The sequence below is a fragment of the Phyllobates terribilis genome, unplaced genomic scaffold (assembly GCF_046119375.1).
Source record: "Phyllobates terribilis strain yellow unplaced genomic scaffold, ASM4611937v1 Scaffold_2__4_contigs__length_985480577, whole genome shotgun sequence".
Taxonomy (NCBI): domain Eukaryota; kingdom Metazoa; phylum Chordata; class Amphibia; order Anura; family Dendrobatidae; genus Phyllobates; species Phyllobates terribilis.
The window spans coordinates 338,058,377-338,084,317 of NW_027362762.1; the positions used below are offsets into that span (position 1 = coordinate 338,058,377).

General features: G+C 40.9%; 1 protein-coding gene across 5 annotated transcripts in view; it reads right to left on the minus strand.

Moving 5' to 3' along the window:
- Positions 1 to 25,941, minus strand: part of TMEM131 (transmembrane protein 131) — a 255,588-nt gene that overhangs the window by 25,219 nt on the left and 204,428 nt on the right. For all 5 annotated transcript variants that reach the window (XM_073664550.1, XM_073664548.1, XM_073664549.1 and 2 more), the window contains 19 exons: positions 25,242 to 25,350; positions 22,606 to 22,714; positions 22,195 to 22,348; positions 21,884 to 22,054; positions 19,451 to 19,561; positions 18,765 to 18,899; positions 18,565 to 18,669; positions 15,705 to 15,791; positions 15,460 to 15,612; positions 15,043 to 15,118; positions 13,215 to 13,329; positions 11,933 to 12,071; positions 11,605 to 11,714; positions 9,880 to 9,946; positions 7,542 to 7,693; positions 6,137 to 6,279; positions 4,388 to 4,574; positions 586 to 771; positions 83 to 241 (listed from right to left, as the gene is read on the minus strand). In XM_073664550.1, coding sequence (XP_073520651.1) covers positions 83 to 241; positions 586 to 771; positions 4,388 to 4,574; positions 6,137 to 6,279; positions 7,542 to 7,693; positions 9,880 to 9,946; positions 11,605 to 11,714; positions 11,933 to 12,071; positions 13,215 to 13,329; positions 15,043 to 15,118; positions 15,460 to 15,612; positions 15,705 to 15,791; positions 18,565 to 18,669; positions 18,765 to 18,899; positions 19,451 to 19,561; positions 21,884 to 22,054; positions 22,195 to 22,348; positions 22,606 to 22,714; positions 25,242 to 25,350 — 2,468 coding nt within the window. The remainder of the gene's footprint in view (positions 1 to 82; positions 242 to 585; positions 772 to 4,387; positions 4,575 to 6,136; positions 6,280 to 7,541; positions 7,694 to 9,879; positions 9,947 to 11,604; positions 11,715 to 11,932; positions 12,072 to 13,214; positions 13,330 to 15,042; positions 15,119 to 15,459; positions 15,613 to 15,704; positions 15,792 to 18,564; positions 18,670 to 18,764; positions 18,900 to 19,450; positions 19,562 to 21,883; positions 22,055 to 22,194; positions 22,349 to 22,605; positions 22,715 to 25,241; positions 25,351 to 25,941) is intronic.

Below are 25,941 nucleotides of genomic sequence, written 5' to 3' on the forward strand. Positions count from 1 at the left end.
TGATAAACTCCATTTAATTGTCAGTCTATATACAGAAGAAAACTGGACAGCTTTGAAGCACTACCATAAGAAAATAACTTACTTGCTTTCTGTTGATATGCCAACTATTCTTCTGAGATCAAAGGGTCGGCCAAACTGAAAAGGAGGATTTGATGTCTCAATGGAGAGTCGCCTTCTGAAAGGCTCCCATATTCCTTGAGCTTCTAAGTAAGCTGTTCCAATAACCAAAAGAAACAGCAAACTAGGAAAATAAAAGAAAACAATTTAGAAAGCAAGCAAAAGGTGTAAGAAAATAGGACATTTTTAATATGTACCAAAACTTTTCAAAAATATTACCACTAATACGTACTAAACAAGTGTTGGGGGAGAAGAGGATGAAAAGAAGAAACTAGAAAAAGTATCTCCAGCTTTGTGCTCAAATCACAGGATAGGGGCTAATGGGTGCAAGCAAGTGGCAAGATAGATTTCTCAGTTCCTCTGTGCATCCTATTTATTTAGCTTCCTTCTATGCAGATCATAAACTTATGAAAGATGTTTCAGTTCAGTGATCTATAAGATGATAATAATGAACTTCCACTCATATACCTCATAATTCCTGAGATAACGACATACAATGCCAACTCCCAGTTGGGCCGGGGAATTGCTTCTGCACATGAGGCCAGCATGTGGTATGGAAGCGACGCATTTAGAACAAACACAAATTCAGAACCTCCTTCTGTAACAATCTTTAGTTCTCGAATCACTCGCGAGGAAGTGAAGTCTGGTGCAAACCTGCAAAAAAGAAAGGAGAGAACACAACTAATTATAGTATACTATCACGAAATGCCAACCTACAATAAACCATACACATGAAGAATAGTAAAGCTATTCAGGGTTTGGATGGTCTTTGGAGAATATGGGTTCCAGTCACCCAGGAAAAAACTGTGTGTCAATTATAAAAGTCTTTTTGGGGCAAGCAAGCTTTTCCACCTCACAGATAATTAGGAAAGCGCCCATCTCGGATCAAGAGTTCATTTAATAGGACCAGAGATGTTGAGCTCTGACACACAAAGAAAATTCTGTCCTGGGAGAAAGGTGAGCGCCAATTCTCAGCATTCATTCTCCAAAATCCTGCTCCGGAGACGGTAACATATTGCTTTTTGTTAGGGTGCATGTACACTAGATGATGCGTGGTGTTACGACTGCCGATCAGCAACATGTCTGCCAGTCAGCAGTCGTTTAATAGCCTGTGTAAACAGGCAGACCGCACTTCGGATAGTCACTGATTGATCAGTAATAGATTGTGACATGCTGTCACTGTTCTCGGCAGCACAGCTCCACTTTACATGATGCACGGCAGAGAACAAACCGCTGGTGTGATTGGTAGCTTATTTATACGGCACGATTATTGGTAAACAAGCGTCGCTAGGAAGACTCGTTTCCCGATAAATGTACAGAGTAAATGCACATTAAACCTTACAAGCCTCTGTAGGATGACTCAACAAAACACATTATAACTATTAAACACTTAGGCCCCGAGTCATCATTGTTTTTGCCCCTGTTTTTTCTTAGTTTTATGTGTTTTGCTTGAACCCAATTGATTATTCTATTTGTGCGTTTTTGAAGTATACTTTATATTTGCACTTTTTTTCCCCATTCTGTTGGAGGAATCTTCAAACTCCAGATGTTTTCACCTGATTCATCAATTGCAACTTTTTAAAAAGTCACAAAAGCAGTTCAAGACAGAAAAAAAGTAAATTTGTTTTTACTTTGCAGCAAAATCATAAATCGTGTGCGCCACTTTGAAGATTTTGGTGCCAAAAACAGCAAGTAATACCACAACACAAAAAAGAAAAATTACAAAAAAAACCTCTGCAAATGATGCAGTATTTCCCATTACGAATTATAATTGAGATTGCAAGTGTGAGAATAAGGACGGTCTGCTAGAGCCAAGTAAAAATAAGCACTAAATCAAAGTAGAAATGCATAAAATGCTCACGCCCTACACAGTAATTTCTTATAGACCATTTTTTTAACCATTTTCTGCTATTTTAAAGCAGTTTGACAACTTTGGGCTAAGAAACACTGTAGATTCTTGACTTGTCTAGAATGCATTTTCCTCTACAACAGCACTGATTCAGCACATACAGCAACATTATGTGGAAGCCATTATTCGTTTTTCACAATTCAAATTACAATTAGAAACCAAGTGATAAAGAATGTAACAAAATGTAAGACTTATGCAGAGCAAAATGTCCCATTTTAAAAATAAACGCAAATAAAGGATTTGCATATCATGAACATATTATTTCTCAGGAAGAGAAAAACTGCCAAAACCAACATCTAGGAAAGGGAAATTCTCAATCTTTATGTATCGCGGCAGTGATCAACCATGGGACAGAATACATTTACTACATACACAACATTTACATGTAAAAGAAAGGGTTGGGGGGTGGGTGGGTATGGAAGAGTGAAAAATTACAAAAAAGGAGGGGGGCAGTAGTTAATTGGCCCTCTGGTTGTACTTCCAGGAAACCCCAGGAGTACTATGCCTCTTCTTGGGTCCTCTGAGTACTCCGCAACCAGCTCCTCCATCCTCAAAATAGAACTGTAAACTCCCTTTCTCAAGACCCAGTGTATGGCGGATATTCTGGTATTGCACTCATGCGCTGATCATATATTAGTGAGAGGACGTGGGCCAGTGATGAAGGATGTAGAAAAAGTAACTTTAAAGTTACTTAAATCATCAAATCTATAAACTTCCTGTAGGATTGAGGGAAATAAAATGCAGGGCCAAGAGATATATCAGATCATCCGCATATAGGAATGTTCTGAATTGATGGGAGCCCATTAGTAGACTGTGCACACCGGGATTATTTCTGAGAGCCTCAACTAAGTGTTCCATAACCAAGAGATGTAGCAATGGAGAAAGAAGACAACACTTTCTGGTGCCATTTTTAATAGAAATAGCCTCAGATAAGAGTTAAATCTATCCTATCTTGTGCTGTTACATTATTAAAAAGGGCTATAATCTTCCTGAGAAAATTAAAGGCTAGTCCAATTTACTCTAGAGGAGAGCAAAGAAAACACCAGTGTCTAATGCCTTCTTTGTATATTTGTATATATTGTAAAGTTTTATATCTAGAAGTACATATAACATTATAAATCAAATTACTGATCATTTTTTATAAATTGACAAAGTTAAAACTCGAACATCCACTAGTCACATGCAATGTAACATATCTACACTAACTATTGATCCCCTTCTACACCCGGGTGGCGTGCATGGCACCGGATAGCGCGGTATGCGCACATGCCGACACTAGCACCATTTTAATGAAGTATTGCACTACAAAATTAAAAGGGAACCTATCACCAGAAATAACGCCATTAACCTGCAGATATGGGCTTAATCTGCAGGTTAACAGCGTTATTATGCTGCCCAGCGCCTGCACAGGAAGGAAATTAACTTTATTCTCCCCATTGCATTTGGCAGCATGCATCATAACGCTGCTCGCCACCCGGGCGTGGACCGGGTTCAATAGTTAGTCTATGCTCCCCCCAACCTGGTCCCCCATCCAGGTATAGGCTTCCCCCAACCTGGTCCCCCATCCAGGTATAGGCTTCCCCCAACCTGGTCCCCCATCCAGGTATAGGCTTCCCCCAACCTGGTCCCCCATCCAGGTATAGGCTTCCCCCAACCTGGTCCCCCATCCAGGTATAGGCTTCCCCCAAGCTGGTCCCCCATCCAGGTATAGGCTTCCCCCAAGCTGGTCCCCCATCCAAGCATAGGCTTCCCCCAACCTGGTCCCCCATCCAAGCATATGCTCCCCCAACCTGGTCCCCCATCCAGGCATATGCTCCCCCAACCTGGTCCCCCATCCAGGCATATGCTCCCCCATCCTGCCTGCGCTGCTGCTGTTCTATCCACCCATCCAAACACAAACAAACTAAACAAACACCCCTATTCACCTTTCCCCCGCAGCACGTCTGCGCTAAATATTTTAAAAACTGTTGCTGGACTCAGCGTGTGCGCTTACCATGCTATCGGGAGCCATTTTGTTGAAGACACTGTGTGCAAATATGTCTTCAATAAAATGGTGTCGGAGATCGCACTATGCGCAGGCGCTGACTCCGGCACCACACTTCTCCTCCAGCTTTGCCAGAGATCGTGGTGTGTCAGCACTGACGCATACTGCGATCTCCAGCGCCACATTCCTCCTCTTCCTCCAGCCTCATCCTCCTCCCTGCCTACTAACAATGGATGTGTCCTTCTGACTTCCGGCCACAGTGCACAGGCGCATTCTATAGAGGCTTCGGATAGAAGGACACATCTTCCATTATATTATAGATGCCCTTTGAAGGATCTGCTCTGCAACAGTTACACAATGGGAAACATTTGACTTACAATATAATAATTTCCTTAGAAGAATTGGGTCCTAGTGCAAACTCCTGACAATTCAATATCTTGAATCCATATCCTTCACAGGAATACCCGCTGATTTCCATGCTTTTAACTGTGACTTGAAGATGCCCTGTATTTTCAATCTTGAATGTTCTCTTAAGAGTGAAGTTTGGCTCTCTGGGCTTTATCTCTGAATGAGAAGAAATACAATTTAGGTAGAGAAGTCTAAGCCAGCACATTTATAGAAATACATGTAAGTTAAAGGGAACATGTCATCGTTAAATTGCAGTCCAATATCTAGGCATCATGTTATAGAGAAAATGAATATTTACTTTTGTAGGAAAAGATTCAGTATAACCTATGTTTTCATCCTTTGCTCTTTCTAGATTTATGGTCCAGTGGGTGGGCCTATCAGTGACAGTTATCTCTCTCTGCACACTTATAGAAAGAAAGTTGTCAATCACTGAAAGGACATAGTTTTTCTCACAAATCTATATATCAATGTATTCCTCTCCACCTGCTCTATAACCTAGTGCCTGCAGATTGCACTGCAATTTCATGGTGACGGAATCCCTTTAGACATTTCTTGGATAATTCTGACACTGATGGCCAACACATACTACAATAGGGAATCCTCAGTGAATATTAAAGACTAGATGGTGGCCCGATTCTAACACATCGGGTATTCTAGAATATGTATGCGTCCGACCGGGCGCAATTAGCAGAGCTGTGTTTAAATTTGGCGCCAAAAGCGCTGATTGGTCGCGGCTGGCAACCGTGACCAATCAGCAGAGCGGGGTTTAAATTTGGCGCCAAAATCGCTGATCGGTCGTGGCCGCCGGCCGCGACCAATCAACAGAGCGGGGTTTAAATTTGGCGCCAATAATGCTGATTGGTCTCGGTTGCCGGCCGCGACCAATGAGCAGAGCGGGGTTTAAATTTAGCGCCAATAATGCTGATTGGTCGTGGTTGACGGCCGTGACTAATCAGCAGAGCGGTGTTTAAATTTGGCGCCAAAATCGCAGCGGCCGCGACCAATCCGCACAGCGGTGTTTAAACTTGGCGCCAATATTGCTGATTGGTCGTGGCCGACGGCCGCGACCAATCAGCGTCGTATTAGTGAGCACCGGGAAGCGGCGCTGCCTGTGCGGGTACTTCCGCTGCGAGCAGCTGGGAGATGAGCGGCTGCTCGCAGCAGAAGCATCCCGACCGGCGGCGCCACTCCCCGGTCCTCCGTTCACACTTGCCGTCGGGAGATCAGCGGGCCAAGCCGCTGATCTCCCGACGTTAGCCGCATGGAGGTCAGCGGCGCCGCCGGTCGGGGTAGGTCTGCTGCTAGCGCCGCTCATCTCCCGGCTGCATCGCCGCTGACCTCCGTCCAGCACATGAGCCGCTAACGGCCGTCATCTTTTTTCTGAAATCCCACGTCGCTGATTGGCCGCGGCCGGACCAATGAGCGACGCTGGATTTCCTGGACAGACAGCGGCCTGACCAATGAGCGACGTGGGATTTCCTGGACAGACAGCGGCCTGACAAATGAGCGACGCGGGATTTCCTGGACAGACAGACAGATGGGATAAGACAATTATATATATATATAGATTACAATTAATCTCGGATACTGTATTGTGTATTTTTTGTTAACCACTATGAGATTAGATGACATTTTTTGCATCACTGGAATAAAATAAGAATAGACTGATGCCAGCATGTAAGTGTGGCAATGTGCCAGGAGAGAATAATATAACTTACTGTCGGAGCACTCTTTCAGGAAGGCTTCTGTAATTTTAAACCTCAAGGAGCTCCCTGGACCCGGGGGTTTTCCACCAATCTTAATGTTCTCATTTGCTCCTTGCCCTTTCACTGTTATTACGTCAATGACCGTTAAATTGTTTCTGCAAGGCATATGTAAAGCAAGACGTCAGAAGGAATTTACAAAACCATTAATAAGCACCCAGCTAAATAAACACAAAATGGAACAAGACTATTTAAACCATGAAAAGCACCCTGGTATTTTAGATGGCAATACAGAACTGAAACCAGACTACTAGCAAACATTATATGATGTAGTGTCATCATTTCTAAGGAAAACTATTCACCGGGGATTATGACATTTTGCATTCTGTGTGCCTTATTAAGCAGAAGTTACAGCCGCTGGGTCTTAAGGCCCCGTCACACTAAGCGACGCTACAGCGTTCCCGACAACGATACGACCTGTCACGGATCGTTGCTGCGTCGCTATGTGGTCGCTGGTGAGATGTCAAACAGATCTTCCCAACGACGCAGCAACGATGCAGCGACCCGTAACGATCTGTATAACGATGCACGCCTATGTGTTTCTGTGTGAGTCGTCAAAAAGGTCGTTGGTAAGGTGTCAAGCACACCGATGCATGCTACCCAGCGGGGCCTCAACAATCAAAGAAATGTCCAGACCATTCCAACACGACCAGCGATCTCACAGCAGGGGCCTGATCGCTGCTAAGTGTCAAACATAACGAGATCGCTGCTGAGGTCACTGCTGCGTCACAAAACTTGTGACTCAGCAGCGATCTTGCTAGCGATCTCGCTTAGTGTGACGGGGGCTTTAGTGGATAAATCCTGAAATGCTTTCTGTGGAAGAGGTATGCAAGTCTCCCTGTAGCTGCTAAGCAGATGTAATCAGCCAGATTCATGGGAAACCTGCTGCATAAAAAAAATGGATCCCAAAGCTATGGATCCTTCTATCCATTTCTAAAGAAACTGCATCACAAACGCAAAAAAAATAAATAAAACTAAACACCATGTTATGTGGGCCCAACCACTGAATATAACAGAGGAGGCCCTGCCGATGTCCGCCACTGGGTCTCGCCTGGGAGATACAGTTTGGTCAGTGCATTACATGAGGAGCCTATTGGTTCCATCAGAGATGTAATGTTCATAGGGTAAATCCACGCTACAATAAAGCAAAAGGTGGTGGCTAAGAAATTAACTCCAGAAATAGGTTTAGCAGTAAAAGTAAAAAGAGGCATTGAAGAGAAGGCGAAGCAAACAAAACTAAATATATGCTAGATTTATAACTAAAACATCAAAAATACAACACAAATCATGCCAACAAACTCCAAAGAATTGGATGGATCAACCTTATATCAATAACATAATTCATTCTTTATAAACTTACCTGACTATAAGTAATGAAGATACAGTTTTGTTTAGCACTGGAGTAAATCTAACTTTAATGCTTTTTTTCTCTCCAGGCTTAAGAATAACATTAAGAACAGATTGACGTGACAGTCCTTCCGCAAAACTAGGACTGCTCAGTACAGGCTGCACCTTTTAAATACAATAAGAAAAAGAAAACAGCTTTTATTGAACAAATAAATGGCATAAAATCATGCAGTCATGTGTCTTCTAAAAAATATAATTTGCAAACAATGGAGGTATTTTATCAGTTGGAACATTTATAGAGCAGGAAAACGGTCTACAGAAGATTATTACTAGCCATCAAACATTTCATACAGTAAGAGGATAATGGCAAGACATATGGAGGTGCAGAAAGGCACCATATAAGTATACGTGTCCTCTCTAACAGTCCAGTGCAATTCAGAGGTTGTAAATAACTGTAATACGGCAATGTACACCAAACCTCATTCTACAGCCACTTTGCTAATCAAATCCAGCAGCTTCATGAAAATATGCAAAAAACTTAAATGGAACCGGTCAGCATGTTTTTACATATGGAAATAGGAAAATGGCTGCACATGCACTCGGTCTAAAAATAAATAAATGATACCTTTTTGGAGGCATTTGCTATTCAGTAGAAATCTAGTTTTAAAAGGAACTTGTCACCAGGTTTTCCCCATATAAAGCATGGCCAGCACCTGTTAGCCCTCTTTAAAGCACTCTAGTATGCGGTGTATCTGTCCTCAATTCCTTACTCACTGCACAAAAAAAGAGCTTTTATTATACTCAGACGGTGCAATCCAGCGCTTCTTCTCTTCTGATCGCTGTCCTCCTTCCCTGCTTCATGTGGATGACTCAACCTACGTCATCCGCAGTGTCCCCATCACGCTCCTGCGCCGGCTTAACCTACAGGTCATCGATGCTCTTTGGCCTTTACACAGGAGCACGATGGGGTGTACTGTGTAGATGACGTATTCATCCACATGAAGCCGTGAAGGAGGAAGGCGATCGAAAGAAGAGTGGAGGCGGCCGCTTCAAAACCAGAAACGCACATCAGACAGAACCACGCAGCATTTGAATAAAATAAAAGCTCTTTTTTGTGCCTTACATAAGGGTTTGGGGAAAGACAGAGCATACTAGAATGCTGTTAAAGGTGGCTTAAAGATGCTGGCCGTACTTTATATGGGGAAAACCTAGTGACAGGTTCCCTTTAAAAGCCATAAGCAAAGCAAGTCAGGCTGGAAGTGCACTGTGGTGTGTCAGCCTAGAACGGTTTCTTCTATGTGCACCGACGCCCTCAGTGCACCTCCTGCCTTATTTGCATTTGACTTCAACGCTCAATTGGTATCTCTACAAAAAGGAAAAAAAAAATATCATTATTAGCCCCACATTTCACAACAGCCGCACTACTATTTCCATATGTAAACACATGGTGACGGGTTCTCCTTAAAGGGTATCCATCACCAGATAAAATTCTGCACACATTATTAAAAAATCTTTTAGGCCTAACGAGGCTGGTGAATCACTTTGAAAATCCATGTCAGAATGGCTTTGCCTTTTTGAAACTTTTCCTGCATAATATTGAGAATTTTGTCCAGAATTAGGACTCATAATATGTTTGGCTGTTAAATTCTGATAGTACGATAATCGAACATGGATTTTCATTGTAAATACACATGCTTCTTCCGGTCTAAATTATACATTTATTAATATATGCAGTTTGAATTGTGAAATTTGTTGACTGATCCGCTTTCATTTTTCTTCACTTCATTCACAGATTATGCCCAAATGTTAGGCAGTATTTTATAGCATGGGACACACTGAAAGATGTTTTCTGTGACCTAAGGGCTCAGGTGCTAAGTAGTTAATGACAGAGATACTTGTATTGATCTTTATAGCTTTATCTGTATCCTTTCCATATATCACAATATTGCCAAGGGTCAAATGCAGCATTTTACAGTACCAGCAAAGTAAATGAGATTTTTGAAATGCACATGCTGCTTATTTTAACCTTGCAGTCACTTTTTTCAGCGTTATTCATCCATTCAAATGAATGAGAAAAACAAAACAAAAATAAAAACGCTGCAAAAACGCACACAAAAAAACGCATAAAAAATGTGTGTATTTTACACAGCAATTTTCCTGACAATAATATAGTTTTTGCTGCAGAAAAATCTGCTGCAAACACTAAACATGGGCACATACCCTAACAGGCATTTATGCAATGTTCACCTTTATGATGAAAGCAATGTGCTGCATTTTTTGTTTCAGAACTTAAAAACAAGATAGCTAATTCTAATGAATTTACTTCTTTCACAATATATCTGCATACTTACATTATTTCTAAATACTTTGAATTCAAGTGTCTTCAGATCTATATTCAGCGACTTACTAATATTGAACCTGAGAAAGAAGACAACATTGAGAACTACAGACACAATTTGCATTAAAGATGACAAAACAGGTTTCCCAACCACGTTCCTAGCTCTCACTATCAGTGTTTATCAGAATCTTGAAATACTATGTATAAAAACTCAGTAGACGTACAAAAAATGCCTCCCCCGCCCTCACTAGTCAAAGACACGAATTATTGCTCAGTAAGCACTGCTTACATAGTAGTAGTATCAGACACAATGCATTGGTGAGAAAGTTTGTTAGTGAGCTGCAACAGGGGAAAAAATACTGAAGGTGGTCTTTAAAAGGGGCTCTCCAAGAATATCCAATTTGGCCATTGTAACCTAGGCTGCAACATATCCTTGGCATGCAAGATTATGATCAGTATAGTGAACAAGCATAAGTTATCCGCTCACTCAATCTGACAGGTTTATCAGTGGACACGGCATTAGACGGAAAAAAGCCTGTTCTGCTGTAAACTGTCAGCAGAGCAGCATGGGCCTTTTTCCTCTTTGGCAACCTAGCAGGCTGATTGAGGAGATATGCTCAATCTCGATACTCCTCCTCAGCCTGAAAGGAACTTACTATACTCTATAGTATCTAACACACCTGCCTCAAGCACAGGGCTGTGGAGTCGGTAAGCCAAACCTCCGATTCCTCGATTCCCTCATACATAGCTCATGTTAAAGTGATAAATTTACTGTAGCACAGATTCATCTCAGCTAAAAGTCTAGACCCTTAGATCAGGAATAGGACAGACATTTCTAGGACATTTCATAACTTTCCCAAAAATATTCCTCACAAACTGCACTGAACTACTGTACCCAATTTATTATATATTTTAGGAGTTTAAGTCGGTCCATTTAATACCGACTGATTCTGACTCCACAGCACTGCAGCGTTGCTTCAATGTGTATCTGCGACAGGTTGCAGTCTGGAATAGGTAAGAGTGGACATCTTGGATTTATCCCAACTTTTCAATTGCGGAGTACACCTCTCCCCAGCCTCCTGACTGCTTGGGGGCGTGCGCTCCTGATTTATAGACTGTTCAGGCCAGCAGCATTGTCGCATCGCTGCACTGAAATGTGCACATTAGATGTTGCCAATAGAGGCTGCGCTGACTGTGCAGCATTAAAAGAGCATTAAGGTTGAAGCTGGAAAGGATCAGATGCTAACAGTGCGCTCCAGCGATCTCAGCTAGTGCTTACAAGCTCGCCAGGAAAGCTCTTGTAACCGCTACGCATACTCGGCCACCTATACTGGCAAGCAACGAGCTAAAAAGGAATAGAAAAACAATGGAGGGAAGAATGCAGCAATGAAATTGCAAACATGCTTAATTCATCACGGTCTATCATATACTTCCTATCTTTTAACATGAGAACTACCCTTTAAAAAGGTAACCTGACATTCGGTTCATGCGGCCCAAACCAGAGGCTGCATGAATCAGAGCCTGGCTGCAAGGTTGCCAACTTTACATTTATCTTCTATGATGCTTTAATTCACATGAAAAGTTGAAAACCATCAATTTTAATGCATTTTGGGGTTACCAGAAATACTGTTTAAGGAGCAATGAAATGTTGATGGTAATTTTGAATATTAAAAAATATTAACAAGAAAAACATTTTAAGAAACCAGGCATTTTTATGCTGAAATGTGTCTGCACTTACCGGTCTAATATTTTATCCAGCACCAACGAAATGTTAGCATAAAGTGCCAGTGGCATGATCTGGACATATACGGATACATCGGCAGGGTTCTCTAGTGCAATCTCTTCTTCCTGTTTCAACATATCACCAAGCAATTAATTTTCTGGTGCTTAAGTTGACAGAGTTGATTCTTACAGGAATGTCGTAATACAAGTATATAAATCCTAAAAATAATTCTTGTTGATCTTGGACAATGCCAGTTTCAAACAGTGGAACATGTCAACACTTCCAAGTTCTCTGTAATGAATATGTGAAAGGAATGAGCATAACACACAGCTGCCGCACTTACCGATGAGGAGTTGGTATTTGTTAGGGGGAAGTGCACATGACGGGATGAGCTGACAATAGAAGGCCAGCTAAGCTCAGCCTTAACTTCTGAAAGGACATTTTTCTGAAGATCCGTGTCAACCTCAAACCCAACAACAGGTCTACAAATAAAACAGAAGTTGGTTTCAGCAAGGATACAAAAACTCCTGCCTCCATTTCTGGGAAATAAAACATTAGATGAGCTGAAACGGATAAGAAGATAAAGTCCTCGTGTCAGAAACACGATCCTGAATCCCAAATTAGAAAAAGGGTCCTGCACCAAAACCAGTGCTGGTAGCCATTCACATTAAAGGGGTTATCCAGGACTTTTCTATTGCTGACCTTTCCTTAAAATTGGTCATCAGTACCCCACCAATCAGCTGCCAGATGCGCAGAGTTGCTGAGCTGCACAGCACAGTTCCGTCAATGGAATAGTGGCCACGGTCAGGTGCTGCAGATCCACTACCAATTCAAAATCAATAGGGGACGGATGTGCAGTACCCAGCTGCAGCCACTATGCAGTTGCTGGCGCTGTTCAGCTCTGCACCTCTGCACACCCAGCCGCTGGCACAGGGAACAGTGGTGGGGGTACAGTGTGTCGCATCCCCCATAGATCAGACATTGGTGACCTATCCTAAGGATAGGCCATCAATATAAAAGTCCCAGACTACCCCTTTAAACCACGCCTGAGAGAGGCTTACTGCGTCTTTTCATATGCATGCTAGGAAGAACCGAGTGGGCAGGCCTATGGGGCGGCTGGAAGGAAGAGAAGTAGGATGGATGCAGCTATTGAACGTGAAAGTGAAGATTGAAAAAGGAAATGGATCAAGAACAATTCACTATCTAATCCACATTTTTTTTTTTTATCATAGCCAAAATATCACATTGAATGACATCGGTACAACACCAGATACATTTACTGCTATGCTCTACTTAATAAGAAAACTATATTAAAGATGAGAATTTCCAAACCTAAATCTAAAAAATATTCCTTAAAGGGTTTCCAACAGCTAGAAAACCTATCCGGAGGATGGATCATCAATATCGGGATTGGTGGGGGTCCAACACCCCAGGAATCAGGTGTTCCCAGCTATTGCAGCGATTGGATGCAATCAGTGTACTGTTTAGTGGCCTCTCCTGGGTGCTGCAGATCAGATCCTATTTGAATATACCCAACAATTTTCACAAGTAACAATGATCTATTGGCTTTTGATTATAATTTTCCAAAGAAAAACAAATGTAAGGGAGCTTTTACAGATACTCACGTATTAAAGGTTGTACGGATTTCAGACCACTTCTTATAAAGATTTTCATAATTATCCCAATCTAAATCCCAAACATCCTCTTGCATTGATAAATGTTGTTGAGTCTTCATCTCATCTGTAGACAAAATAATTAGAATATCTGTTACACATTATACCAATGTTGTTTTATACAAGTTTTCTAGATGAATGAATCATGTTTAGAAGGGTTGTGATGCAAACGTCCTAGGCCCATGTCAGAAACAGAAATGAAAGAAAATGTAAAGTCCTAGATGTCCTCAATAGTAGGCACCCCAAGGTCTTTAATGTGTGGTGAATGCCACAGAGGCCTGTGCGTAAGTTAGGAAATCAGGAAATACCCAGCAAAAATGGACCTTGCTACCAAGCACAAGTCTGAATATATTTTTAATTATGACTAGTAAAAAAGTGCGGCAAAGACATTGTTCAGAAGAGATATTTTGAGCAAGGTGATTAGTAAGCTGAGCTCCCTCTCCCACCATTCCCCCTCTGTGTCTAACGTCTCAGCGCAGTGGACGCGATGACCTCATTACAATGCACCTGCTGTACCGAGATGTGCAGACGATCTGAAGACACCATGAAGAGACTGAAGCAGAGGGGGAATGAGCAGAGGTGAGTATTTATTATTTTTTAATGTGGAGCCTATTATACTGTATGGAGGACTATGTGAGTCCATTATACTGTATGGATCACTATGTGGGGCCCATTATACCGTAAGCAGCACTATGTGGGGCCCATTATACAGTATGGAGCACTATGTGGGGCCCTTTATACCGTACGGAGCACTATGTGGGGCCCATTATACCATACGGAGGACTCTGTGGGGCCCCTTTATACCGTACGGAGGACTATGTGGGGCCCATTATACCGTATGGAGCACTATGTGGGGCCCATTATACCGTATGGAGCACTATGTGGGGCCCATTATACCGTACGGAGGACTCTGTGGGGCCCCATTATACCGTACGGAGGACTATGTGGGGCCCATTATACCGTATGGAGCACTATGTGGGCCCATTATTCTGTATGGAGCACTATGTGGGGCCCATTATTCTGTGGGGAGGACTATGTGGGGACCATTATTATGTGGGGAGGACTATGTGGGGCCCATTATTCTGTATGGTGGACTATGTGGGGCCCATTATTCTGTATGGAGGACTATGTGAGGCCCTTTATACTGTATAGAGCACTTTTTGTGGCCAATAAACTATATGGAGGGCTGTGTTGGGATTACATTGGGAGAATCATACTCTGATGTGGTCACCATTCTTTGTTGGGGGGATGGGGTGGGGGAGTTACAGTAGGGTCATCATACCGTGTGTGTGGAGGAATTCACTGTGGGGGTGTCATACTGTGTTTGGGGGGGCACCTCTGTTTCCATCATATTTAAATTAGGCCATATGTTTCTAACTGCTCTTACACAACATATTATTCCAATATTTTATTCTAAGATCTATTAATTAAAATGTACTTTGTTCAGGGGACAACCACTTTAAGTTTGTTTACATATGAAAAAGTTCAGTTATATTTGATAAGGAAAAACTTCCTCAATCGTAGACATTTTTTTTTAATATATGTCAAGGTTGGTTATAGACTTCGTCGAAGCTTTTAATTTTGTCCCTCTTGTGTATTTGAGTTTGACATCCCTGCATTCATCAAACATTCATCTCGCTAAACAGTATGAAAAATCATATTTTTCCCCTAAAAAGAGTCAAAGTCCTGTAGTGTAATGGCAAGAGCAACTTCACATGTGTAACTAAACTGCTAAAATAGAATATAAGCAACAATTAACCTTCCCTCAAATATGACTTACTTTTTGATAAAAATGGAACTCCAACATAACAGTGGTCACCACAGCTTAAAGCAGCGTCAAAATAAATATTGGCTATCTGCAAAGTAAAGAAAAAATGAAAATTGGAAAAATAGGTTATCTTCATCTATGGCTCATTCTTCTATGTAACACAGCTATTATTGTAACTATGAACACTTATTACTAGCCTTTATTGGGGGGTTTTACTACATGGAGTCTGTATATATAGATATTTCTTTTCATGCAAATTACCAAAATATTAGGATTAAAAATTAATTTTACCATTTCTATTCAAATTATGATATTTTAGCAAGTACGAACACAGAGAAACTGCAGGATGCATCTTCCATTAGGTGGTATAATGCATTAAAGTGGAGTATCTCACATAAAGTTACAGTTTATGTATTTGTAAAGTTATACCTTTGATTTTTTCCCAGGCTCTAATTCATCTTTATTGCTCCTCAAACGCTTATAAAAAAATCTGATGTCCTCCGATAAGGAGCGGATTTGCTGTATTTTCACCTTCTGTGAGAAGGAACTCATAATATTCAAGCTCTGATGTACTAATTTTCCCTGCAACAAAAAGAACGGAGAGAAATAAAATTGGCTACTTCTACAACTTCTATTTGTGTCCTGCCTGTTAAAAGTATTATCGTGTGTCTCACCGGAAAGGAAGGTGGAAGAGTAATGTAATTCGGAGAGCAGGTTAATGACCCCACAGCAATAATAGCTTTCACAGGGACCGTCAATATCTATGAAAGACAACAGATAGCATTGGCAGAAGTATAAATGTTATTCACCAAATACATTGGCCATTCAACACGTATTCTAAATATTGGCATATCAAAAAGGATTTTATGCAAGGCAAGGTAAAAATTTGAGACAAAAAAAGAAAATATTCAGGTAAGTTAGATATAATCTAAAAGTAGAAAATAAGACGTGAAGACACGGGATCTTCTGTGGGCGTAATACTACCCAGACAACACGGGGTGAGGGTAAAACAGTGTGGCAATACTTTATTGAACCACAAAGCGGACAATAAACACACAGAACAGTCCCAGCAAATACCAAAAGGGTACAACATTACACAGTCTCACCCTTCTGCTGGCCCGCCTGGGATAGAAAAGCTGTGAATTTGGGACTTCCAGGGCCAACTACCTCAACCAGTGACCCCCCTCTTTTGGAGGGCCCCCACAGAGAGAAGGTAGCGGCAAGCTTAGGAAGCTGACAGTCCATCAAGGTACAAGGCCAGGAGATCCGAGGGTCCCATCCGGGCCTCTCCGAGAGTTTCCATGGGGCCTGATGCCCGGCTGGTCCCAATCTGGCTTCTCCGAATGTCTCCATGGGTTCCAGGTGACCGGAGGGTCCCACCTGGCAACCCCAAACAACGTATCCATGGGGCCAGGTTACTTCATTGTTCCAACCTGGTCTCCCCAAATGTATCCGTATGGGCTCTCTGATGGTCAATGGAGCAGATAAGTATCTTTCCAGTTAGGGCCATATACCCTTAGGCTGGAATCATGTAGAATCCAAATCTGTGTCTCTTTGGATAAAGCCATGCTACCAAGCTGATGGTCTGAAGAGAGTCTGATCTTTGATTCTCCTTGTAGAGTCTCTTTAAATTCTCTGCCTGCTACAGAGGCATATGTTCCTTAAATAGTTCACATTTATTCTTTCAAGTACACATCCACAGGGCAAGAGTTAGGGAGGGTATTATTCCACAGGGCTCAGGTCTCATTGGTTGAGCCTTTAATCAATTTACATAGTTGGTAAAGCATAGTAACAAACATCACTGTTTCAGAACCAAGAGAAGACAGGGTTATACAAATAGTATGTTCTTCTTGACCAGTCACAGAAATACACATACATTTATAAGACAACACAAACGCAATAGTGTATTTCTTTTCGCTTAACAAATCTAGATGTCTGGCTGATTAAGATAAGAAGCTGTTTCGTCACATAAGAGTTTTGGGGAATCTCTAAATTGTTAAGTTGAAAGAAGATCTGTCACATGCTCACCGAACAAACAAAGTTAAATACCTTGTAAAAATCCCTAAGCTCCCCTGATTCTGCTGCTCTTTTCCCTTTTGCACAGAGTTGATCCATTGATATTCACAATTGTTTCTTTTGGAATGTAGTATGTGAAATCTCTGCTTTGCAGCCAACTGGGCGTTTCTTCACAGTCTTCTCAGCCTGGGGGCTTTAACTCCTTCCTACCAGATGCTGCCAATCACAGTTCATCAGCTGATCTAGCAGTATATCAGTCTCAGAAACTGCCTGGCTGTGATTGGCAGTGTCAGAGGAAGGGATGAAAGCACATGGCCCCAAAGACTGAAGAAATGCCCAGTCAGACTGCAAAGAAGATATTTCACATAGATCAAAAAAGGTGTTTACCAAGTACCCCATGTTATTTATTGCTTTTACTTACATACAGCAGGGTAAATGTTCATTTTGTTTCTGTCTTGGGTTTTGTCTATTTAATGGCCAGTGTAAACATGCTCTTATTTTGCATGCATACCAACTTACACTCCAGTTAATTTTTTTCAGTTAAGTTTCAGGTTTCTGCACTTAGTGCAGGTAAGGGTGCGGCCTCCCTTTCTTTGAGCTGAACATTATGTTTATATTGCTTCCCATTTTGCTGGGTACTCATATTCGTGACCGGATCCTACTCTGCCCTTACTCACATTTATGTCACTTTGATACATTGTAAAGTTTTAATACTAGAGGTTAGGACCACCCCGATTGTGGTACATCTTAACGCTGGTGGGATGGCTTTTATGCTTTTTTTTCTATCAAAAACGGTGTTTACTAAGTACCCTGTGTTATTTGTATGCACTATTGCTTTTACTTATTTACTGACAGCAGGGTATATGGTCATTTTGTTTCTGTCTTGTATTCTGAAGAAACGCCCAGCCAGACTGCAAAGCAGATATTTCACAAAGTGTGTTCCCAAAGAAATAAATGTGAAGATCTCTGCAAAGAAGTGACAAATCGCAAAACGGAAAAGTGGCAGAATCAAAAGAAGTCAGGGTATTTTACAAGTTATTGAACACATTTTTTTGGTGTAAGGGACAGGTCCTCTTTAAAGTGGCTGTCCAGGATTATAAAAACATGGCTGTTTTCTTTCAGAAACAGTGCCACGCCTGACCATGGGTTGTCTGTGACACTGCAACTCCGTTTAACTCACTTTAATGTGACTAGGTTGCAATACCAGACAAGTCATGGTCAGGGGTGGCTCGATTTCTTCCAGCAGCCATACTTTCAAATCCTGCACAAACCTTTTAACTTAGACTACCTTGTGTAGCATGAAAGGTCTGTTTTTTTTTTGCTTTTTTTAAATCATTCTATGAATTTCACCATAAGCAGGCTTCTATTCAAAACTGTCGTAACTTCTGTTTATATTAGAAGTCACAAAACAGTGAACGAGCCATCATACTACAGATACCAACATGGCTCAACTGACCTAACATTAATGGTAACCAAGCCAATAAACAATAAGTTATGTAAGAAACTGTATTGTAATACCTCATAATCTGTGGTTATCTGGATGCCTCCATCATAAAATCCTTCAAGTTCTTTTGCTGTCAATGTCACACGAAACACTGCATAATAACCTGAAGTTAATATAACCTGCAAGCAAAACCATTCAATTACTGGCAACAATATCAAGCAAATACATCAAATTGTCATTGTATATTTATTTTTATAAAAAAAAGATAACTTACCGAAGTGAGGTCAGATGCAGTGGAATTTTCAAACTCTGGAAGCCTTGCTATTATACTGCTCCTGTTTCCTTTTTCTGTTACTAGAAGTTCTATGGCAAGACTGTCTCCAATCACATGCCAGTTTTTAACGGCCATCTATAAAAAGCACATATGCAACTATTTAATAGCAGTGACGGCATTCCTATCACAATATTCTAAAACTCATTCTCAAGAACTCAACTGTTTAAAGGTAGAGCCCACCATTAAACCAATTGTATTCTGCTGGAATAAGTCATAATTTCTTGATTAGTCAGGAATGCAACTGTCCAAGACCACCACCAAAGAATGATGAGCATGTAGCCCTAATTAAAAGGCTCCCTCAGAGGTTTTCCCATCACAGTGCATCTGGGAATCAGTAGGGGTCTCAGTGGTTGGAACCCCCCATACACACCCTCATAGAAGACCACTTAATGTTAAATTAGGTAGCCACCACAAATTTCATGCATCTAAGGAAGGCTGGCTCTCAACACTGAAATTCCTATTCCTAATCAAGACTGGCATCAAAAATGCTACTTATTGTTCACATTTGTAGTCCATGTCAGGGTCATCACATCCATTATAAAAGTAAGTCATGACACCGCAGTAAATATTTCCATATTAATACAGTTTGAGCAGAATGAACTGACAAAGTAACTTTTGCATCTTACCTCTATGGGGTTATTATTTATTAGCGCTATTAGAAGACTGCTAGATTCTGTTGCACTTAGGATTCCAAATTCTAGAAACCGTTCTTCTGGTTTAGGTGGTAAAACAAAATACTATAAGATATAAAAAGGTAAAACACTTTAAAGTACAAAAACAAACAAACAATAAACTGGTCAATCGAGGGAGTTGGTATTTGTCGTAATTATGCGTTCATGTGTTATGGAAACATCTTGAAATATATATTATACTCTGTGTCCTACGATTTTCCATATATTCAGGGTCAATTGTAATATATGGACCCTGTCAATAAATAGTTTCTGACCAGATGCTCGCCCACTGTTCAAACTATCAGAATGAATCACTATCAGAGGTGTTCTGAAATTCAGTGTTAACAGCTTACATAACAGTGGGACCTAGTGGTCTGAAAATCCCCTCAGTTTTCTCCAGCCCACTCAATACACAATAGTGATCCCACACAGACGGCAATGGTTCTAAGAGCAAAACTTTTTCATACATTACATTTTAGAAATGGATTCTGTAATGGCGAGTATACAATGCACATGATTTATTGCATGTCACAAAAAAAGAACACTGTTTACCATTTAGATTGCCATAAAATTAGCCAGTGAACAGTTATGACATTTACTTACACAATATGGCACTGTGTGGTGTATAGCAATGGGTGATCCTGAGCTCACTACACAGTATTAGATATTACACAGTACACACCTTCACTACTCTACATTCCAAAATATTACTTTCTAGGAGAGGTAAGGGACTATGCTTTCAGCTGCCAGAGGGGCAAGTAGACCCATTCTGCTCAAAGCCACTTCGAGCAGCAAAGCAGCAAAAAGTGCCAAAAAGTATTTTTAAAGCTAGATGCACTGCAAATTACCGTATTTTTGGACCATAAGGCACACTTTTTTCCCCAAAAATTTTTTGGGGAAAAGGGGTTGCGTCTTATGGTCCGAATGTAGTGAAAATATAGATATTATGGTGCTTACTGTGGTGGTGTGGGGCGGAGGCAGCAGCGGTGGTGATTGAGTGTGGTCGTACTGCAGGTAGCAGGGCAGGGAGAGGTATCACACACAGCAAAATCAGTGGCGCCGCCATTAATGCACTTCCGCTGCATTACACAGGAGAAAGTGGGCGGTCCCGGGCCAGATCACATGCTGAAGTGACGATACAAAAGAGGCAGGGTCGGGGGGACTGCACGCTGTGCTGTTATGTGTTGTCTCGGCCCTGCTTCTTTTGTATCGTCACTGCATCATGTGATCTGGCCCGGGACCGCCCACTTTCTCCTGTGTAACGCAGCGGAAGTGCATTAATGGCAGCACCGCTGATTTTGCTGTGTGTGATACCTCTCCCTGCCTAGTCCGATGGAGCTGTCATAGTGAATCCAACGGCGCGGTTATGAATTCACTATGGCAGTGTTAGACAGGAGTTAGTGGGAGGTCCCGGGCCAGATCACGTGCTGCAGGGTCGGGGCAACACAAAACAGGACAGCATGCAGTCCCCCGCAGCCCTGCCTCTTTTGTATTGTCACTGCAGCATGTGATCTGGCCCGGGACCGCCCACTAACTCCTGTCTAACACTGCCATAGTGAATTCATAACAGTGCCATTGATCCCTGATGATCCTCTCCCTGCAGTGCGACCCAGCATTACCCTAGTTAAAGCACATACAGCAAAACACTACCACTGTGATGAACTATAACTCCTAGCATGCCATAGAAGCTGCAGGACATGCTGGGAGTTATAGTTCTCCTCAGGGAAATCACATGAAATAAATGTAGGGTGAACTATAACTCCCAGCATGCCATAAAAGCTGAAGGACATTCTAGGAGTTATAGTATATTTTACCACATTTTTTGCTACAAAAGTTTTTTTCCCCTATTTTCCACCTCTAAAACCTGGGTGCGTCTTATAGTCCAGTGCGTCTTATAGTCCGAAAAATAAGGTACTTTATATCAGATATAACAGCATTTCAGGACATTTAGTATAAAATGATTTATTGGACAACACTACATATATATATATTTCTGTATTTTTGCAGTAGATGACTATATATTATTCAGAGAGCAATTACACTTAGATTTTTCGCCAGACTGGTTACCTCAGTTCTCAAATTTATCCAATACTATTGTAAATGGAGCAATAAAAAATGGATATTAAATCGCTGTAATGTTGTATACGTGGCTAAGGCCGTTTCCGCACATCTCTGTCATTGTCTGTAGTTTACGGACTGTCCGTGGGTCTCCTGATCTGAACACAATAGTCTCATAGGGATATATGAGGAGGTCCAGTTCGGGTCAGGAAACACTTTGCTAGTCTGTGCATTGTGTTCTGTACTCTGACAACGACTCGCCTATGTGTGAACCCAGTATAAGGCCGAGATAACAAACAGAAAAAAGTACAATTAAATAGGGATACTCACATCTAAAAAGCCTGTGTACGCTCGTATAGGGAGGTGAAACTTTGATGCGTTGGTGATGAGCAGTATATTACTGTCTATATGAACAGAAGATGTGGATGGTGTGAATCTTAAGGAGAAGATATATCTTGACTCTCCAGGAGAAACTAATATGTTTGAGCTGAAATTCTGGATCTGCATTTGTGAGAAAAATGAAAGGAAGATAAGAGTTAAATAAGAAAATTGCTAATAGTGCATTATATAAATGGAGGGCAGTGCTCTTAATGTAGATATATATATACATGTCCACATTAAGTAGTATAATATATACTTACCTTAAACATTGACTTTGCATCTCCAGGTAACAGGACATCATGGATAAGCACAGCAAAGTTAAAGGTGTTTGTCAAGAAAATGGGCCTTTCCACTGGATCTGATGGACTATCCCGGATGTGAAATAACGTGGCAGCGTGATCAAATCCCAGGTACCTAAGCCAAATTTAAGTAATACATGCAAGTTATTAGGAAAGCATAACCTGAAGACAATAACTGTAAAATAATCAAGTTTAGGTAAAACAACCGCAACAGGGGTTTACAACAAAACATTAGCATGGGTAATATCTGTGAATGTTCCCATGCTCCATATGCTAGAAATAGAAGTATCATAGAAACAGCAGTGATTAATAATGAACAGTTTATGTATCCTACATGCAGGGGCTAAAATGGCTTACATCATCTTGACTCACCCATCTAATACTTCTGCTTGATATGGAATTTCAAGTTTTGAGTAACTCTTCTCTTTTGCCTTCACCGTAATCTTTCCAGAGAACTGTGATGACTTCTTAGCTTTTGATGCTGTTTTGTTTGGAAGAAATAACATAAAACTTAAGAACTTCCTAAACACATAAACATGTTTGCGCAATTAATGCAAATATTCTTCCAAGAGATTAAAGGGGCAATTCCCAACACTAATAGTTCTCACTGCTGCCTCCTTGGGAATTCGCACTGCGCCGATGAAGCTGGGGAGCGTGCCCATGGCCTCACTTCGCATTACCAGGGAGGCAGAGATTTGCATTCGTTGGCGAAGACGCTGCTCTTACAAATCATGCAATTATTGCCCACAGGGGCATGCTTACATGATCAGTCGGACATTTAGTCCGGGGAAAACAATGCTCCATGATTTAAAATTGATTGGAGGCATATTCAAAAATCAATAAGCCACAAAAAAAGAGGCTTGTTAGAAGTACATAAAGGGATCATTAAATGAATGGTGGCAGTTTAGGAGGTCTGGGAAAGCTGACAGGTTACTTTTAACCACTACTGTGGGCAATGTGTTTTCTAAGGGATGCTGTAACAAGAATTTTTCAATAAAAAATAACCTCATATTCCAGCTTCAACATTGGTTCATGAGGGACTGGTCCTGTCAGACTAATCTTTTAAGTTTTTAGGAGTATGTAAGGCCTTTGATGTCTGTCTGGACTGTTCAAAGGAGTTCAATACAGTGCCACATTAAAAGTTGGTGTATAAAATTAGAAAAATGGAACTAGGGAAAATGTGTGTAATTGGGTTAACAACTGGCTCAGTAATAGGAAAGAAAAGATAGGGTGGTTATTAATGGAATACACTCTGATTGGGTCACAGATAACAGTGGGGTAACACAGGGGTCTGTATTGTGCCCTCTTATTTTAATATATGCATTAGTGACCATTTAGAAGAAGAATTTCAATATTTTCAGTTAATACTAAGTTATGAAATTAAAAAGAGGAGCATAATTTCATACTACAAAGGAATTTAGGGAAGCTAGAGCTAAATTAAATGTTGAGCTAGGAAATAAAAGCTTAGATTCCGCAAACAGTTTTTGTCATAAATCTGGTGTCAAACGGTTTGAAATGTCGCAACATTTTTTACAACTCATAATTGCACAAAAATATATTGACTTTTGCCCTTTTTTTTTTCTTTAACACCAGTTCCAGTCAGCTGATTTTCACTTTCACTTTTTGAAAATTGTGGGGGAGAACAGCCAGGAGGAGTATGAAACATTCTTCCTTGGAGCAACTCACCAGCTGGTTGCTAATGGATCCACAAAAAATATATCCATTGCACCAGAGCAATGCCGTGAGATATTTTTGCCACAATATGGCCTTTGTCAAGTCACGATGCTCTTTTTTTCCTTTTTAACTTGACAAAGGCCATATTGTGGCCGACACATTGCTTCATTTTGCCTGGTTTTGTACTTTGATTAATAAAGAATTGATCACGAGATTATCCTTGTGCCATGGATAAGTTTCTTACACTGGCACTTGAAAGCTGAAAATGCACCAAATTCTTTAAAAAGCACGTATCAATTAATGAAATTGGCGCACCTTACTCCAGTGCACCGTTTATTAAGACTCGCATTCAATATGGGATCAAAAGCTATAATTATGTATTAAATGTAATACACTAGTTAAAACTGTCACGGAAAAAAGACTTGGGTGTATTAGTGGTCAGTAAACAAGTTTACTGACCAGTCCCAGGATGCTGTGACCAAGGCAAAATAAAACCATGAGATGCATTAAAAGAGGCACAGATGCTCACAACAAGAATATAGTTTTGCTTCTATACAAGTTACTAGTTGGTGTACAATTTTGGTCTCCAGTGAAGGACTTGGCTGAACAAAAGCAGGTGCAGAAAAGAGCGACTATGATTTTTAAAGGGAATTAGTGGCTTGCAGTACCAGGACAGACTCAGGATTATTCAATTTGGAAAAAAGCAACAATTCAATGGCAATCTAATTACCATTTTAAAAAAATATATAAAATGTACAGTGCAGAAATTTTTCTAATACATTTTTTACAATTGGGCATGCAACGATGACAAGGGGGCATCCTCTATGTGTAGAGGACAGAAGGTTTACTCATCATCATCCATGCAAATCCTTTACTATATAAGCAGTGAGATTACAGAATTCTCTGTCACATGATGTTGTAATGGTCATTTATTAACAAGTTCAAAGAGGGGCTGGATGCCTTTCTTGAAATATATAATATGACAGGTAATGGGTATTAGTTTCTGAAGATGAGGCATTGATCCAGGGAACTATTCATTATGAAAAATACCAATGTCTTTGGTTATGTTCACACTGCTGTCACAGGTTGAGTTAAAATGTCTGCAGATTTGAAGAAAGAATTGCAGAAGACAGTATTCTCGTCAGAATAACAGAAATCATGACGGAACGGACTCTACTCATAGCCTTGCTACGGATACATGCACCATAAAAGCCCAATTTAAATGGCTGTTGGTTGGCAATGTTCTAACAAAAAGTGCAGGCGAATGGTGGCCACATGATAAAGAAAAGTTGGATGTTGTACATTCTGTGCAGTGACAATAGTCGGAATCTTACCATCAAAACTTATACTTGCAACTTTGGTATATTTGCTATCAGACGCTTTCAATGTGATGGGTTTGAAGTGCACCGTTATTGCATCATTCTGTGGTGTTGATCGCACGCTCTAAGCAAAACACAATAATGCAACTCAGAAAAAGGAAAAAAAACATCACATTACACGTAAACCATATTATTAGTATATAGAACATCTCTTCATTTACAATAAAACCCAGCAGTCATCCAATACATAAAAGCCTTCTAATAGACTTTCCTTATGGACTTGGACACATTGAATCTAGCAGTGGCATTTCCTCTGGCCCCAGCATGTTTTTAAAGAAATGGTTGTGACCGAATACTGATAGTGTGAACATAGCCTATATTGTGATTTAATCATTTAATCCTCTGCTCCTGGATGTTCAGTCCAGTGGGCGGTCCTATCAGTGACTGACAGCTACCTCTGTATGCCCACGTATGAAAGCTGTCAGTCACTGATAGGACCGCCCACTGCACCGAAAATCCAGAAAGAGCAGAAGATTCATGATTAAAACACAAGATACACAGAATATGATCTAGCGAAACTATATATCAATGTACTCAGCTCCCGCTCTATATCAGAATGCCTGAAGCTTGTACTGCATCTTCATGGTGGCAGGTTCCCTTTATCACAACCTAAGTGATGGAATACAAGGCATCACACAAGCATGCAAATAATGCA